General features: G+C 31.9%; 2 protein-coding genes across 2 annotated transcripts; both read left to right on the plus strand.

Moving 5' to 3' along the window:
* Window positions 1-2,527: 2,527 nt before the first annotated feature.
* Window positions 2,528-3,641, plus strand: LOC126723404 (late embryogenesis abundant protein 6). Its single transcript, XM_050426795.1, has 2 exons — window positions 2,528-2,727; window positions 3,211-3,641. Exons 1-2 carry the CDS (start codon window positions 2,650-2,652, stop codon window positions 3,520-3,522), a joined length of 390 nt encoding a protein of 129 aa, XP_050282752.1. The 5' UTR covers window positions 2,528-2,649; the 3' UTR covers window positions 3,523-3,641.
* Window positions 3,642-7,849: 4,208 nt separating this feature from the next.
* Window positions 7,850-8,611, plus strand: LOC126722412 (agamous-like MADS-box protein AGL80). The gene is made up of 2 exons (XM_050425565.1): window positions 7,850-8,383; window positions 8,420-8,611. The coding sequence occupies exons 1-2, from the start codon at window positions 7,850-7,852 to the stop codon at window positions 8,609-8,611; spliced, it is 726 nt and encodes a 241-aa protein (XP_050281522.1).
* Window positions 8,612-15,293: the final 6,682 nt, after the last annotated feature.

The following is a 15,293-nucleotide window of genomic DNA, read 5'->3' on the forward strand; positions in this document are numbered from 1 at the left end:
AGTAACTTGCTGCTGACAGATCCTCTAAGAGAAAGAACAATCGAAAAACAAAAAATCCCTGCTAGTTACCTTGCCGGGGGAGTGGACCAATTTGCTATGGGGATTGGTATGAAGTGTGAACAGATTGATGCAACGAAAAGAAAAATCCCATATTACCGTGCAAGACAGTGGAACATTTGTCTGTACTCCTTGGATATATTTTATAGCTAACAAGTAAGTACAATTCCTAGCATCTCTATGTGCTTGAGACTCGTGCATGGAATTCTTGAGGTAAAACAACCTTTACACCACCAATATATTGTCATCAAATGGTAATAGGGTAGAGCAGGATCGGATCATGGGTGTCCCATCCCAACTCTATTTTCCTTTTGGGGCTGGAAAAAAATTGTATGGGGAAGTAGCGGGACAGTTCAAGGATGGATAAGGTTTGAAGTATTTTGCCACCTCTAATGAAGTGGTTGCAATTGACAAGATATAGGTAAGAGAAAGAGGGGAAAAGTAGAGAGAGAGAGAGAGAGAGAGAGAGACGTATGGGAGAGCCAAGACAAAGTGGGGTGAGTAAAATCCATCTACACCCCACCCCGTCTTTAGGGACAGGAAAAACCCGCAGCTGGAGCAATTGGAGGGATGGAGGAGGGCAAAGTAAGTTCAATGGGACAAGCATTTTTGACGACGTAGTTAGTATTTTGTGATATTTTTACACATCCCCTGGCAAATGAAACAGAATGTCATGATGGGAGTTTAAGGCCGATGAGTTATAGTCGTTATTTAATGTGTTGAATGTACTTGAACGGTTATTTCTTTTTCGTTGATGGCGTACTAATGACACAAGGTTATCTATTAAGGTGGATGACATTAATGATTTTTCTCTAAGAATTTAATGTGTATGAAGTTAAATTATATGTTTATAAGCACACTTGAAGATTCCACGAACAACACAGCAAAACAAATACGGGCTTCATGATTTGGTCTATTCACGATTAAAGGTGTTTTGCTTGTATATACATATTGCTAAACATAGTAAAATACGCATATATACATACATATATTTATATATATTAAAGTTTGTTTAAAAATTAAAACAAATATATGAAATACTTAATAAGTTGGTTTTAATAATATCTTATGAAATTATTTTAACATAAGTATATTATTATTAAATTAAAATATAGTATTTCTTTTTACTCTCATATTTATGCTGAATTTTTAGAACTTTTTTTAGAACCTTGAACTGAAGCACGCACATATTATGTACCGTATATATTTCTTCCGATATATTATTGATTATATACTCCTAAATGAAAGTGAATCGATATTTTTCATCATTGAACAACCAATTAGGCTTCTACTCTCTCATCAAAAAAAAAAAAAAAAAAAAAAAAAAAAAAAAAAAAAAAAAATGGCCTCTACTCTCTTCAGTCCAGTTATAGTACATGGTGAACTATAATTGAAATTAAGTAGGAATATAGTAGTTTTGAACTGCAAAAATGTGAGTTGTGATGGTTGCTTGCAAATAAGGTTGTTAGAAGATCAGGGATACATATTTTATATTTGATTAGTGTATCTAAATATCTGGATCTCGTTATAGAGAATTAATTCACTCATCTCCTTAAAAGCATGTGTATCAGTACTTGTATAATAGAAAAAATATCACATTTTAGTCAGTCAAGTTCAAAATTCACCAACATCAAGCCATAATACTTCAATAACTGTGTAAATTTACACTTGCATTATTCGTTTTGCACTTAGTTTTTTATTCTTTATTAGTGTATCTCAAGGATAAAAAAAGAGAGTAGATAGTGGTTGTCATGTGTAAAGAAAGATAAATAATTAAAAAGAAAAAGAAAAATGGATATGTTAATGAAATTGTAATGTAAAATCATGATTTTAAAAACTGGACCGGACTTGCTGGTCTGACTGGTTCAACCGGGAACCGGGGACTAGTTTGGTCTGGTAAAAATGCCCAAAATTGAGAATTGGAGGCAAATCCAATTTTGCCTCTAGTCTGCTTTTTAAAACCATGTGTAAAATAGATAATTTGATGTAGGGTGTTTTGAAAAATGAGTGTAAAATAGAAAAAAACTAAGTTCTTAATTATGCTAAAATAAAATTTTTATATGAGCTGGTGTAAATGATCCATACACATTATCTTATTAACCAATATATGTAAACTAATGTAAAATGCAAACTCCTTGAAATTAAATATTGATAAAAAAAAAAAAAAAGATACTTTTTACTGGTTGGGAGGACCACATAAAATTCAATATTGATTAAAAAAATAGCTACTTTTTATTGGTTGGAAGGACTACGTGGATGTCCACATTTTTTCAGTAAATTTTCTATTATTGAATTGTTATTTGCGGTTTAGACTAATGAGTACGGAGTCTCCTCTAAATTTCACCCACAATTTAGTATTGAACGTCTGCAATATTACATGTATTACACGTATCAACTTTAGGGCCATAACATAGAGAGAAACAAAGATAGTGTGAGAAGAATTTGTCAACCAGTATCATTATCCATTTCTATATTTATGTGTCATATATGGTGTTCTTTTTGGCATTGTGATTTGTGTTTGCTACTTTGCTTTAAGGTGATAATAAGTGAATTGTTTAGAGATTGTGAAGGAGACTAGAACAGTGGGAAAAAATGCAGGCTGTGAAGGACAAGCTACATGATATGAGTGAGATGCGCAAGGTCAAATCCCAGGCAAAGGCTGAAGAGAAGGTAGGAACAAACAATTATTAATAACTTTTAAGGGTCTTTCAAGCAATTTCTTCTCCTCCATCTTTTCTCACTTTTGTATTTTAAAGGACATATATTAAGTAATATTAATTTAAATATATAATTATAAGATGTAATACATGTTTTTATGGGTAAAAGCTTTTGTTAATAGGGTTGCACATGATTTTTTTCTTAATGAAACTTGCTTGAGTCCAGTTTTCTTAATTGTGTATGAGACTATTGAGATATGAACATGTGTCAAACAATTGTTATTTAGTCAATATCTGAATGGATCTAGTATACAAGCACTAAATCCAAACCTTACCCTTTCCTAATATTTGTTTGTAATTCAATACTAAATACACCTTGAGTACACGATCAATGACAAAAGCCTTCTCTCTCTCTCTCTCTCTTATGCTATTCGTATCTAGTGTATGATGTAATGTGAATCACTTTTCTCACTAATTATGGACTCGATATATGTAGGCTGAAAAGAGTATAGCAAAAGCCAGAATGGATGTTGCTCATGAGGTTAGGCTGGCAAAAGAGGCTGAAGCCGAGATGGAACTGCATGTGGCCAAGGCTGGGCAAAAGGTAGAGAGGGAGGCAGCAAAAAATGCAGCTATCAAGCCAAATGCAAGTGGCACCAATCGTGACCCAGCTGACCATTGTACTATGGCAACGGGAAATAGGAGCCTCGATCATGGCCCAGCTGATCAGTCTCCACCTACTATCAACGCAGCTGGAATTACTCCTTCTAACAATGCCCAAGCTCCCCCAGTTAAAAAGCTTTTCTAAATTGTAACCATTCAAATACTAAATTGAATTTCATGTTGATTTAAAGTGAAATGGAGAGAAACAATTTCACAGTTAAAATGTTATTTTTTATATTTAATAGTGTATATAGTGCTACATAATTCAACATTTTCAATGTCATGGCACTATATACTAATATGTAATATTTAGTTTGAACTATTAAATGGATTTATTTGAAATAGAAATGACTATATTATTGTCTTTAAAACATGGTGTTTTCCTTGTATGATGCTATGAAATTCATGCATTTCTATTTTGTTATTTGCATTTATGTGCCTTATTTTAATTAAAATGATAGGGCAGGACAAAACCATGCATTTGGACGTAATTTTCTATGTATCTTTCTAATTGGAATAGCTATGGTTATAAAAATTACAGTCTAAGATTGTACGATAATAAAATTATACGATCTTTCATCATAGGATCAATTCAAATCATACTAGGATTGTTTGTAAATTAGAATCAATGCATGGTTAATTAAGACTTAAGAGGTGGATCGTAGGATCAAACAAAATCATGATCCTACTCTAATTCCACACAATTCTACCACATTTATTTTCGATGGCATTTTCTTGTTATTGGTCATTTAATATGAGAAAATTCAACCTCCAATCAGCCTAAAGTCCATAAATTGAAAAAAAATTGTAAAACTTTAAAGGAAAACATAATTTCCTTCAGTTCCCAATTGCTATTTTTGCTAAAGCCATAAAATGGAGCCCTAAAATTCCTTATTTGAAATGCATGCCAAGTCAAGAATTATTGTTGATACTAGGAGCTTTTAATTTTAATTTTTTTTTATTGATGGTAAAAATATAGATCAAATCAACTTTGTTTATCCCTTAAAAGTTACCATGGCTTTTGAGTGAAATTGTGATGTGCCTTTATGTTAAAACTCATTTCTCTCTCCCTTATGCGCGTGTGTGTGTTTGTTTCTCAAAAAAAAAAAAAAAAAAAAAAAAAAAATCAAAATCAACTTTGTTTGAGGACTATTTAACCTTTTGTGTTAACTATTCAAGGAATAATGTTTTCGAACATATATTATAAACAAGTATGGAGATTACATATCAAAAAAAAAAAAAAATCAACTTTGTTTGATGACTATTTAACCTTTTATGTTAACTATTCAAGGAATAATGTTTTTGAACATATATTATTAACGAGTATGGAGATTACATAAAAAAAAAAAAAAAAAAAAAAAAAAAAACTCATTCTAGTTGTTTTCCAAGCTATTTTTTTTATTAGGGTTTGTCTTTGCCCCAAGTATAGATGACAGCTTGATAAAATATAGCTTAAAAGTAGAGCATACGTAAAATGAGGCTGTCAATCTTGTTTTGGTTTATCAATTTATTGTCAATCATTTTTACATTTAGTTGCTATTCTTTTCCTTTTTCTCTATAATAATTCTTAAATTTATTCTTTCATTTTTTACATTTAGTTGAGCTCTACGATTCTTGATCCAATCTTCAAAACCCTCTCAATGATCCTATGTAAGATCTTGATCTTGACAATCATCTTGATTCAACGTGTAAGTGACAAATATATTAGTCCAAAAGATTCAGCAATGAACAAGTGAACAAAATATTTTGTTTATACACTTTTCATAATTTCACTATTATCAGTTTATGCTAAATTTCTTATTTTGTTTAAAAAAAAAAATTAACGATGAAGATAAATTAGAGAATGATCGAGAATGGCATATTAATAATGAGAATAACATTACTCATTTTTTTAAATGATTCCTTCTTTCTTTAATTACAAAGGAGGGAACAAAATATAAAGCACATAGATGAATTACACACACAACCATATTTATTTATTTTTGTTTGGGGGGAGGGGGGAGCAGATGGAGGAATGTAAATTCCATTTGTGACTAGTTTTCTTCTTTCAAATGTGATTAAAAAGTTTATTAGAATGCAAATCTCTAAAAAAAAGTTATATATAGATATATATATATATATATATATATTTATTGAAAATAGAACAAAGTTTTCTAGTAGATGTCTTACGATTAATTCTCACCAGTAAAAATTTAGTTAACTAGTCAATCTGTGACATAGAGCATTCACATTTATGTGGCTAGAACTTGATTATGGACCTTAATTAACTATTAAATGAAATCCAAATATGATTATTAATTATGTGATTATGCTTTTAATTACCAAATTTCTAACTCATCTTACAAAAACAATCATGTAATTATGTTTCCATTACAAGAACATAACAATGATCCTCAAAAGATACTTTTTTCATGAGACTTAAAGGTCAGTGAGGCATATACATGTACACCCTTTCTATCTCTATAATGAAGGACATAACTATCCAAAATTTAGTCATTAATTTTACTTCCAAAATTTCTTCCAAAAAGAGATTATATATTTTCTTTTTCTTACTATAACGATTTCACTAATATCATTTTATCTCTGTTTTAATTTAATGAGTAAAATTTAAACTTATGATATCCATTCTTTAATTATTATTTTGGAATGTTGTGAAATAAGATGCAAAATTACACTTGTGAAGGGAAGTAAAAAAAGTAACCTTCCGGTGACATTTGCCCGGTTCTATGGGGTTTAATTCTGGGTCAAATATTCTTATTGACAATTTAGAAGAAAAAGTTGAGTTTTAATATTTTTCCGCTGGTGAGATCTTCTTATCAAGCTTTGAGTTGGCATGGAATAGTAGGTTTCTGGAGAAAGACTCTCCTTCCAAACAATTAATTTGTATATATCAATATCTTTTATATTTTATGGTGACCAAGAAAAGGAAAGAAGAATGAAACTTATTATGATTGAGCTACAAACTTAGTCAGTACAGCACCTACTGTTATGACTTGTGATTCTTAGAATCCATCATTTAATCATGATGAGTTGTCCTACATAACAACATATATTTTTCGATAATTTCTTTTGGATTTAGATCCAGTACAATATCGGGTATTACACCGGGTGCAGTTACCCCATATCTCTCTTACAATTTGTTTTTATTATTCTCACTTAGAAAATTGTTTCTTTTAACTTTTAATCTCAACCACTGAGTGCAATTTTATCAAGTGCAATATTTAAGGTATTGCATCTAATCTCAATCTAATTCTTTTTGCTAGAAATATTCTTCAATAATTTTAAAATAATTGATTGTCTCAAAGGCACCACAGCCTCAGCCAGTATCACCACTCAAGATTCTGATCGTTAATACTAATTAGGCAATTAAAGCCAATTTCTAATTTCTTAGATATGGAGCTATCTGCTCTAGAAGCTTTGCTCCTTGAACCTATTTGAAAGCGCAAGAGAAACTTATATGATTCATCACAGAGTGGATCGAGCTTTTCTATTGAGTTGCACAAAATCCTTTTGTGATCTTTACAGATAATCTCATATACAATGTACTTGTTAGAGACGTAAATGAGTAAGATAGGTGCTATTCTAGTATACCAAATATGACTTATTTAAATATTTTAACCTGGAAAAACCTCCATGCCGACTTGAATTCATGCCAACTTGAATTTAACCCGAAAATTAAATCAAGTACCCTTTTTAATATATTGTTAATTTTTTTTTTTCATTACATCAAAGGATAAGATTTGAACCGGTATTGTATGCTCAATAGTCATCACGATGTATATTAGGTCAAGACAAATGGGTAAACTTCGGTTCATCCGTACCACATTTAAAATGATCAATTATCATTTAATGGGATGAAGTTTTTCTTTAAACTTGTTTAGAAGAATCTCCTCCGATTCATGCAATCATTCTCTCTCTCTCTCTCTCTCTCTCTCTCTCTCTCTCTCTCTCTCTCTCTATATATATATATATATATATATTTTTTTTTTTTTAATTTATTTTAAACAAATCACTTGACTCATTAAATAGGTAAGTTGACTAAAAATATACATTGATAAATTATCATTAATTTTCATTCAAGCTGGTTTTCAAGTAATTTTTTCTTTTTAATGACATTTGGATGTACTAGAAATTAAACTTTAACCATGAAATAAAAATTTCAAATTCAAATTAAAAGGAGAAGATCACATTAGAGTACTATAAATAAAATCTCATTAATAGCCAGGTTTAGACATAATGTCTACAATAAATTCAGAAACCTAAATGAATGTTCCTTATTATTAGAATCTTAAAAGGTCATTAATTATCCAACCAGTCATATCTCTGGTAATTGAACCACGTGATTTTCTACATTAACAGTGGCATCTTTTTGAACTCTATATATACCTGCTTTTTGAGGAAACATTTCCACAAGAACCTGCCTAACCTTCATCTATCCCATATTTTCCTTGTGAAATCATCTCTAGCTAGCCATGACTAGAAAGAAAGTTAAGCTTGCATACATCACAAATGATAGTTCTAGGAAGGCCACCTTCAAGAAAAGGAAGAAGGGGCTTTTGAAAAAGGTAAGTGAGCTTAGTACCCTCTGTGATATCAAGACTTGTGCCATAATCTACAGCCCCTATGACACACAACCTGAGGTCTGGCCATCCCCCATGGAAGTCCAAAACATAATTGCAAAGTTTAAGATGATGCCCGAGATGGATCAGAGTAAAAAAATGGTGAACCAAGAGAGTTTCCTGAGGCAAAGGATTGCCAAGTCCGAGGAACAATTGAAGAAACAACAAAGAGATAACCGAGAGAAGGAAATGACCCAAGTCATGTATAGGAGCTTGGTTGGTGAAGGGCTACAGAATCTGAATATTGTTGATTTGAACGACTTGGGTTGGGTAATCGACAAAAGCATAAAGGAGATTGATGAGAAAATTAAGTCATTGCTTGAACAACAAGCGGTTCCTCCTCCTCCTCCTCCTCCTCCTCCTGCTGCTGCTCCAGCTCCACAAGTTGTGACCATGACAAGCCATGCTAGTAGGACTACCAAGCAGGACATGTTCAATGATGAGGCTGCAGCAAGGAACACCAATACAGATTTGGCTACTGATTCATCACAGAATCAACAGTGGCTGATGGATTTGCTGAAATCAAATGACAACATGGGTTTTGGAAGGAACGATGACATGCTACCCTACTCACTTCACACCAATAATTTTTGGTCGAATTTTCCTTTCCCTTAGGTATATATGGTGCTTTCTTGTCCATCTTGGTCTGCCTCATCTTCGTTTTGGATTTAAATAAAAGAACAAGACCGTAAGGCCGTGCAATTGTGAAGTTAATCTGCATCAAATCCACAGATGAATGGATACACCCAACAATGTGTATGCCAGTCTTGCTGTTTCCTACATAAATGAATCATGTAGTTTTTTTCCCCCTTATTAATTGTCTTATTGTTAAATGTTTCTGAAGTTTGTAATCCCAGAATATTATCTTGAATATTTTATTTCAGTTTCATTATCTTCATATTTTCTTCTAATGATACCTATTAATCACCAAAATAAGCTTATGGGATTACACATTTACACTACTAAGCATACTCTAATTTAATACCTGTTAGGGTCCTTTTGTTACTGAATCACACGTTGTATGGGTTACTCTTAAGTTACCGTGGTGTTTCCTTAAGAGTTTAGACAAAAAAATAATTCAATGAGTGATGAAAGTTAAAAAAAGAAAATAGTATTCTTTTCTCAAATAAGTAGGCTTCAAAGTAAAGAGATGATGAAAAATGTGAGCTTTTTGTTAGAAGGCCAAACAAATATATTTAGTAATAAGGTTAAATATATTTCACAATGTTCAAATAAGTGTTTTCAACTCTAGATTAGAGTCAATCAATATATTTAGTAACAATATATAAACAAAAAATATCCACCAATAAATAAATAAAGTGAAATCAAATGAGAGATGAAAGATTTGAATCATGAATATCTTCGTTGGAAACACCAAGAGATATTAGTTAAGTTATAAGATTTAGTAATACATTAGTAAAGCATAAAATTGGAAAAAATAAAGAAATTTTATAAATGCGAAAATTAATGTTTCTTAAAACATATCAAATGAGGCATAGAAGATGACGTGAGGTAGGTGAGAGAAGGTACAGTAAAGAAGAGGTGAGAGTGAGCTTTAAGTAGATAATATTTTTCTTATGAGCAGGTGATGGAGTCACATAGAGACCAAGGTGGCCAAGGCCACCCAAGTTTTTGAATCTATTTTTTTATTACATACGTAAATATAGTTATATTCAAATGTAATTTTAAAGAAAACTAGCATTTCACCCTCTCAAAATAATTAAAATTTTAGTATCCTTGTTAGAATAACCATATGTATATATAAGCACACCCAAACAAATTAAGCCATAATCCTCTTAAAGTATATATATCAATTGATGTGATATATATAAAATTTTCTTTTGCTTATGAAAGGATAAAAAATTCAGAATATCAAATATAAAATAAATTCTTTAAATTATTATAAATATAAAAGATAATGACGGAGTTAGTGAGCTCAAGCTCAACTAGTACCTTCTTTCTTTGTAAGTTTTACATAGAGTGTGAAGATGTAGATTTAAGATCCTCTGGATGCATGTATAACTTACCTATAAAAATAATGTTGTAATTAGTTTTTTATTTTTATTTTTATACATTATAAATTCATAATGATTCAATATTATATAAAAGGATTATTTTTTATAATTTTGAATATTCATTGTAAACATCTTACACTGAAGCAATTTGTCATAGTTCAAAGTGATTTCTTTTTAAATGAACTTTATTTTGGAGATAATTACTGTGTGGGTTATTTTTCTTATATTTAATATTTCGAATATAAAATAATTCAATTCAATTCATAATATATAAATATATATATATATATATATATATATGTGTGTGTGTGTGTGTGTGTGTGTCTATGTGTTGATGATCATTTTCGGAAGCCCAAAGAAAGAAGAAGCCCAGCAACATGGGCAGAAAAGAGTTAGTAAGTGGATTGAAAAACCATTAAGCCCAAATGACAGGAATAATGGATTGTAAGCCCATGAAATAAACAAATGGGTCTTAAGGAAGTAGACGGGCTTAAAGGAGCCCGGAAAGAGAGAAGAAGCAAACCCATGGGCAGTATGTGATGTAGAAAAGTGAGAATGGGCCACAGCAAACCCGAAGTAATGAAAATAAGGAAAGTAAGGCATTGATGGAAAGTCCATGAGCCCCAAGTATGAAAGATAAGGTAATTGGGCCAAGGAAGCCCAAAGGAGTTAGTAAAAACCCATAGGAATGCAAAGTTAGGAAAATGGCCAAAAGGGCCCAAGGAAAGTAAATGGGCCAAGGATGCCCAATGTAACCAAAAAAGCCCAAATGACTATACTGAGTCATTGAGGGTAGAATAAGAAACAAGCCTAGAGAGGCCCAGCAGACTCAAGTCAAATAACGCGACAGTAGGAATGGCAGAGCAGTACGGCAGGATACACAAAGACTGCAGAAAAAAGCAAGAGAGTGGGCTAAAGGAGCAAAAGCCCATGGCTAAGCAAAAGCTCAGCCCTAGAAGGAGCAGGCTTTAAAGAATGAGAAGCTAGAAAATGGTTCATGCCATAAGAAGCCAAGGATGGGCAGCAGGATGTGCAGACAATTCTCCAGACCACGGCGGACGTGTGAGCAGTAGGCACATTTCGGATATACATGGAAGTGAAGCACGCGCAAGGCCTAGACATCACTAGCTTGTACCTAGCCAATACAGGAAGTGGTGAGGTCATGGGTCAGAGGTAAGAGGGCATGGTCTGGCGGTGGGGAGAGGGGAAACCTATTTTGGGGTTCCTGCTCAAGTTCTTTTGGGGGAAACGTCTTACTGGGATGACATACCACTCAAAGAAAGCAAGGATGAGCAAGGACCACTAGGTGCATGTCATGAGAGATAGGAAGAGAGAGAGAGAGCACTCACATTGTAGCACGGCAGGTAAACAAACAAAATAACCTTCTTTGTCTGGTGTCACGGCCAACACAGGTAAGTGGTAGTAGCTGAGTGACTGGCAAACCAGTAAGTGGTTGGCAAGGACACTCAGACTAGATAAAGGTTGTTAAAGGCTAAAATAGTGAAATCCAGTCACAACGGGCACTATAAAAAGGGGCCTTGCCGTGCACAACAGGGGGCGAGGGTCAGGATCATAATCACAAAACACTGTAATAGCAACGTCTAGGAGAGAATCGCAACAAAATAAGTAAACACTGAGAAAGAAAAGGAAGAAAAAAAGAAAGAAAGGAAAAACTAGGAAGGATAGAGAATAGAGAGTATAGAATGGCAGGCATGCACCAATAGGTTGATCTTCTCTCTCCCTTTAAAGCCCTGCTCTCTATTGAAAAAGACAAAGGATCCTCATTGAACATAAACCATTTAGGCCCATTCCCTCAAAGCAATTAATTTCTTTTCCCTGGGAGATTAGTCACGTTGAGGAAGTGGTTTACCTTCTTGGTTTTAGCTCCGTAGCATTACTTGGCATGGCAGACTGATTTTTCTCTCTTTAATTCAATAACCCCATTATTATTATTCCTCATTTATTTCTCTACTTTCGGCCTACGGGGTGCCTCTTGTCGCTCCCTTTTATTCATTTTGTCTACTATTTCCTGTATTGTCTTTATTATATTTGCTTGCTATAACTTACCCGTAGCAGCTTTGCCTGCCATGGGCCTGTGATCAAAGTCTGGCAAATGGAGCATAGTTTGTGCACAAGCCGGACCAAAGTGAGTTGCAGTTGGACCGATCCCGACTCTTTATTCAGAACATTTAGGTCTAATACTGCAGGAGGCAGCCCAGCCCAACATTGTAAAAAAGGCCCACTACAATATGTGTGTGTGTCTGTGTGTGTGGTGTTTTTTTTACGTATAAGACTGAATTAAAGATTCTAAAAAAACAAAAAGATTGAAATTAATAACAGCTCCTCTAAAGTAAATTTGTTGGCTCCGCTATTGGTATGAGCAAACAAGGGGATTGAAAATTTGGAAATATAGTAATTCGGTTGGTGCTGCTAAACTGGGAGTATCTAAATTTTTATGGACTTACTAAAATAGAGGGAGTGAGTATAGGAGCTCCTCATTAGTGAAGGAAAGTAGTATATGGTAGGAAGGAATTAATTCCCTCCTCTAGCTAGTTCTTGTTTTTCATTCCCTTTTATGTTGCTAAGTAAACGCGTGAAAGTTAACTTCCATTAGATAACCTTTGCAAGGTGTTTGATATTGGAAAGTGAGATTTTGAGGTTTGGTATGGGTTTCTTCACCAAACCATTGATTTCTCATCGTATTCAGTTTCTCCCCAACAAACTCCAGGTTCACTCATTTGTGTGGGTGTGTTGGAATATATAGATCGAGGATAATGATATATAGACTTCAAATAGAGCAATCCAAGATCAAGATAACTAGAAAACAAGATCAAGTTTATCTAGATTGCAAGATAATGAGAGTGAGCTCTTTCATTTAGCCCACATATGTGTCTAACATTTAATCAAACACTTGATGTGCTTGACCTTATAATCGGTTGAAAAATTCACAGTTTAGACGCTTAGTATCTGTTTTATACCAATTTTAACAAACTGATCAAATTAGGTTCAAGCAAATAATTAACCAATTACAATTCAACAAGGGTAAAGCAAAATCATAGCAAAAAAAAAAGTATAATACAGAAAAAAATAAAAGTTAGTTAGTCAAAAATAAAAGTAAATAATACATAAATTCTTAAGTTTACACACTCTATAGTTCACCATCACCAATATAAATAAATAAATAAAAACAAAATGTCATAGACCAATTTTTTTTTTAGGTATGGTATATCATCACCATATGTACTAAATATTCATGTAAAATTGTTAAGAATGAATATGATGTATTGCCCTATCTAAATATGATACGTGGAAGAAAAAAATAACATTAAAAACGGGTTGGATTGAGTCGGGTCACAGGCTAATCTGACTTGACTCGAAGTTAAGCATGTTGGGTACAGGTCAACCGTTTTTTTACACTAAGTAAAAAAATTCCTAGGTCAGGTTGGGTATTTTTCTATGAGTTCAAGTCGGATCATCAAGGTTTTTTTGAACTCTATTGAACTTGCCTGACATTGAATTTTCACTTGAGAGAAATCTTGTTCTATTACTTGTACACTTTCTTTTGATTTGATTATCTTGACACAATATAATTACAAATGAATAAATTTCAAATACAAGGAAATAAGTGCAATTAAAACTGAATTTTTTTGACACAGAATTTAGCCAACACTAAATATCCTAACACAAATATTCTATCACGTGAGTTGAGTCATAACATGAGCTCAGCCCACCGAAAACATCAATTAACATTTTTTTTTTTAACGTACCAATAAACCTGTTTTTTAGTTAAAGTTCAGTATGTATTTTTAAAATCTAAAAGAAAGAAAAAATAAATATCGTATAGAGAAAATACAAATTAAAGGTTAATGTAGTTCATTCTAACAACTCTAAATGGCTGCATCTTTATTTTGTTGAATTGTGTATACAATAAACTCTAAATAGGATATATATATAGATATATATATACACACACACACATAGGGCTGGCCTAACAAAATTTGGGGTCTTAGTCGAAAATTTTATATGGGACCTTTTTATATATAAATATTAATTAAATAAAATTATATAATACTAATTAAATTAAGACTAATTTGATGTAAATGCAGAAATTGATGAATAATATTAACTAAACTAAAGTTAATTTCATATAGAGGATTGATTATTATAGCTGAACCATAAATTTAAACAAAAAGAACTAAAAAAAAATTATATAAAAAAAAAAAACTTATTTTAACTTGGATATATGACTATGCATAGTTAAATACAGTTATAATTTAAATATAGATTTTATATATTCTTTTTAAAAGAAAGAGATAGATGGATATTATTAATTTGGTGTGTGAGTTTGTAAGAGATTAGTTTACAAAAATTAAAGTCTCAAACTATTAGAGGAGATTAGTCATTAATGATGATCTATCACATTTGTAGCATTTTTTTTTTTTTGAAATATTTTAGGGTTTCAATTGTTTTAAACTATAAATTTCTATTGGTTTACTATTTTGGAAGTCTTGTTAAAAATGAAAAAGAAAAATACTAAAGATACTACAAAATGTTCACAATATAATGTGATAATGACTGTAATTGATGAATTTTAATAACTTAGTGTGTGTTTGGATAGAACTTATTTTGCTGAAACTGAAAACTGAAAACTGAAAACACTGTAGCAAAATAATTTTTAAATGTGTGAATAGTATCGTGGGACCCATTTTTAATGAAAAAATTGATAAAAAATGAAATTTGTGGGTCCGTGAACAGTGCACGAATGCACTGTTCACGTTAAACTGGTCAAATGTTGCGGCTACTGTTCATGTACCGTACATGAACAGTAGCCGCTTAACAGACACAAAACGCGTGAACCAAAAAAAAAAAAAAAAAAAAAAAAAAGGAGAAAACGTAGAAAGTGAAACGCAACGCAACAAACGCGAATACAAACAGAGCCTTAATTTATTTGTATTTGAATTATTTTTTTATGTGATTGATAATATGTTAATTAAAGTTATAGTAAAATTTGTGATATCTTTAGCATCATTTAAAAAAAAAGTACTAATTATTTAAAAAATGTTATATTTTTATAAAATTTTGTTCGTTTAACAGATGGAAATAGGGCTTTTTTTAGTGGAGACTTTTTTGTTGTTGTTGTGGGGCCTTGGACCGGCCCTCTATAAATGTATAAATAAATAAATAAATATATATATATATATATATATTTATATAACTTCACCTACAATATATTTGAACCTCTTTGACTATTACATATCTGACATGTATAATGGCCACACATA

Source organism: Quercus robur, chromosome 4 (genome assembly GCF_932294415.1).
Source record: "Quercus robur chromosome 4, dhQueRobu3.1, whole genome shotgun sequence".
Lineage (NCBI taxonomy): Eukaryota > Viridiplantae > Streptophyta > Magnoliopsida > Fagales > Fagaceae > Quercus > Quercus robur.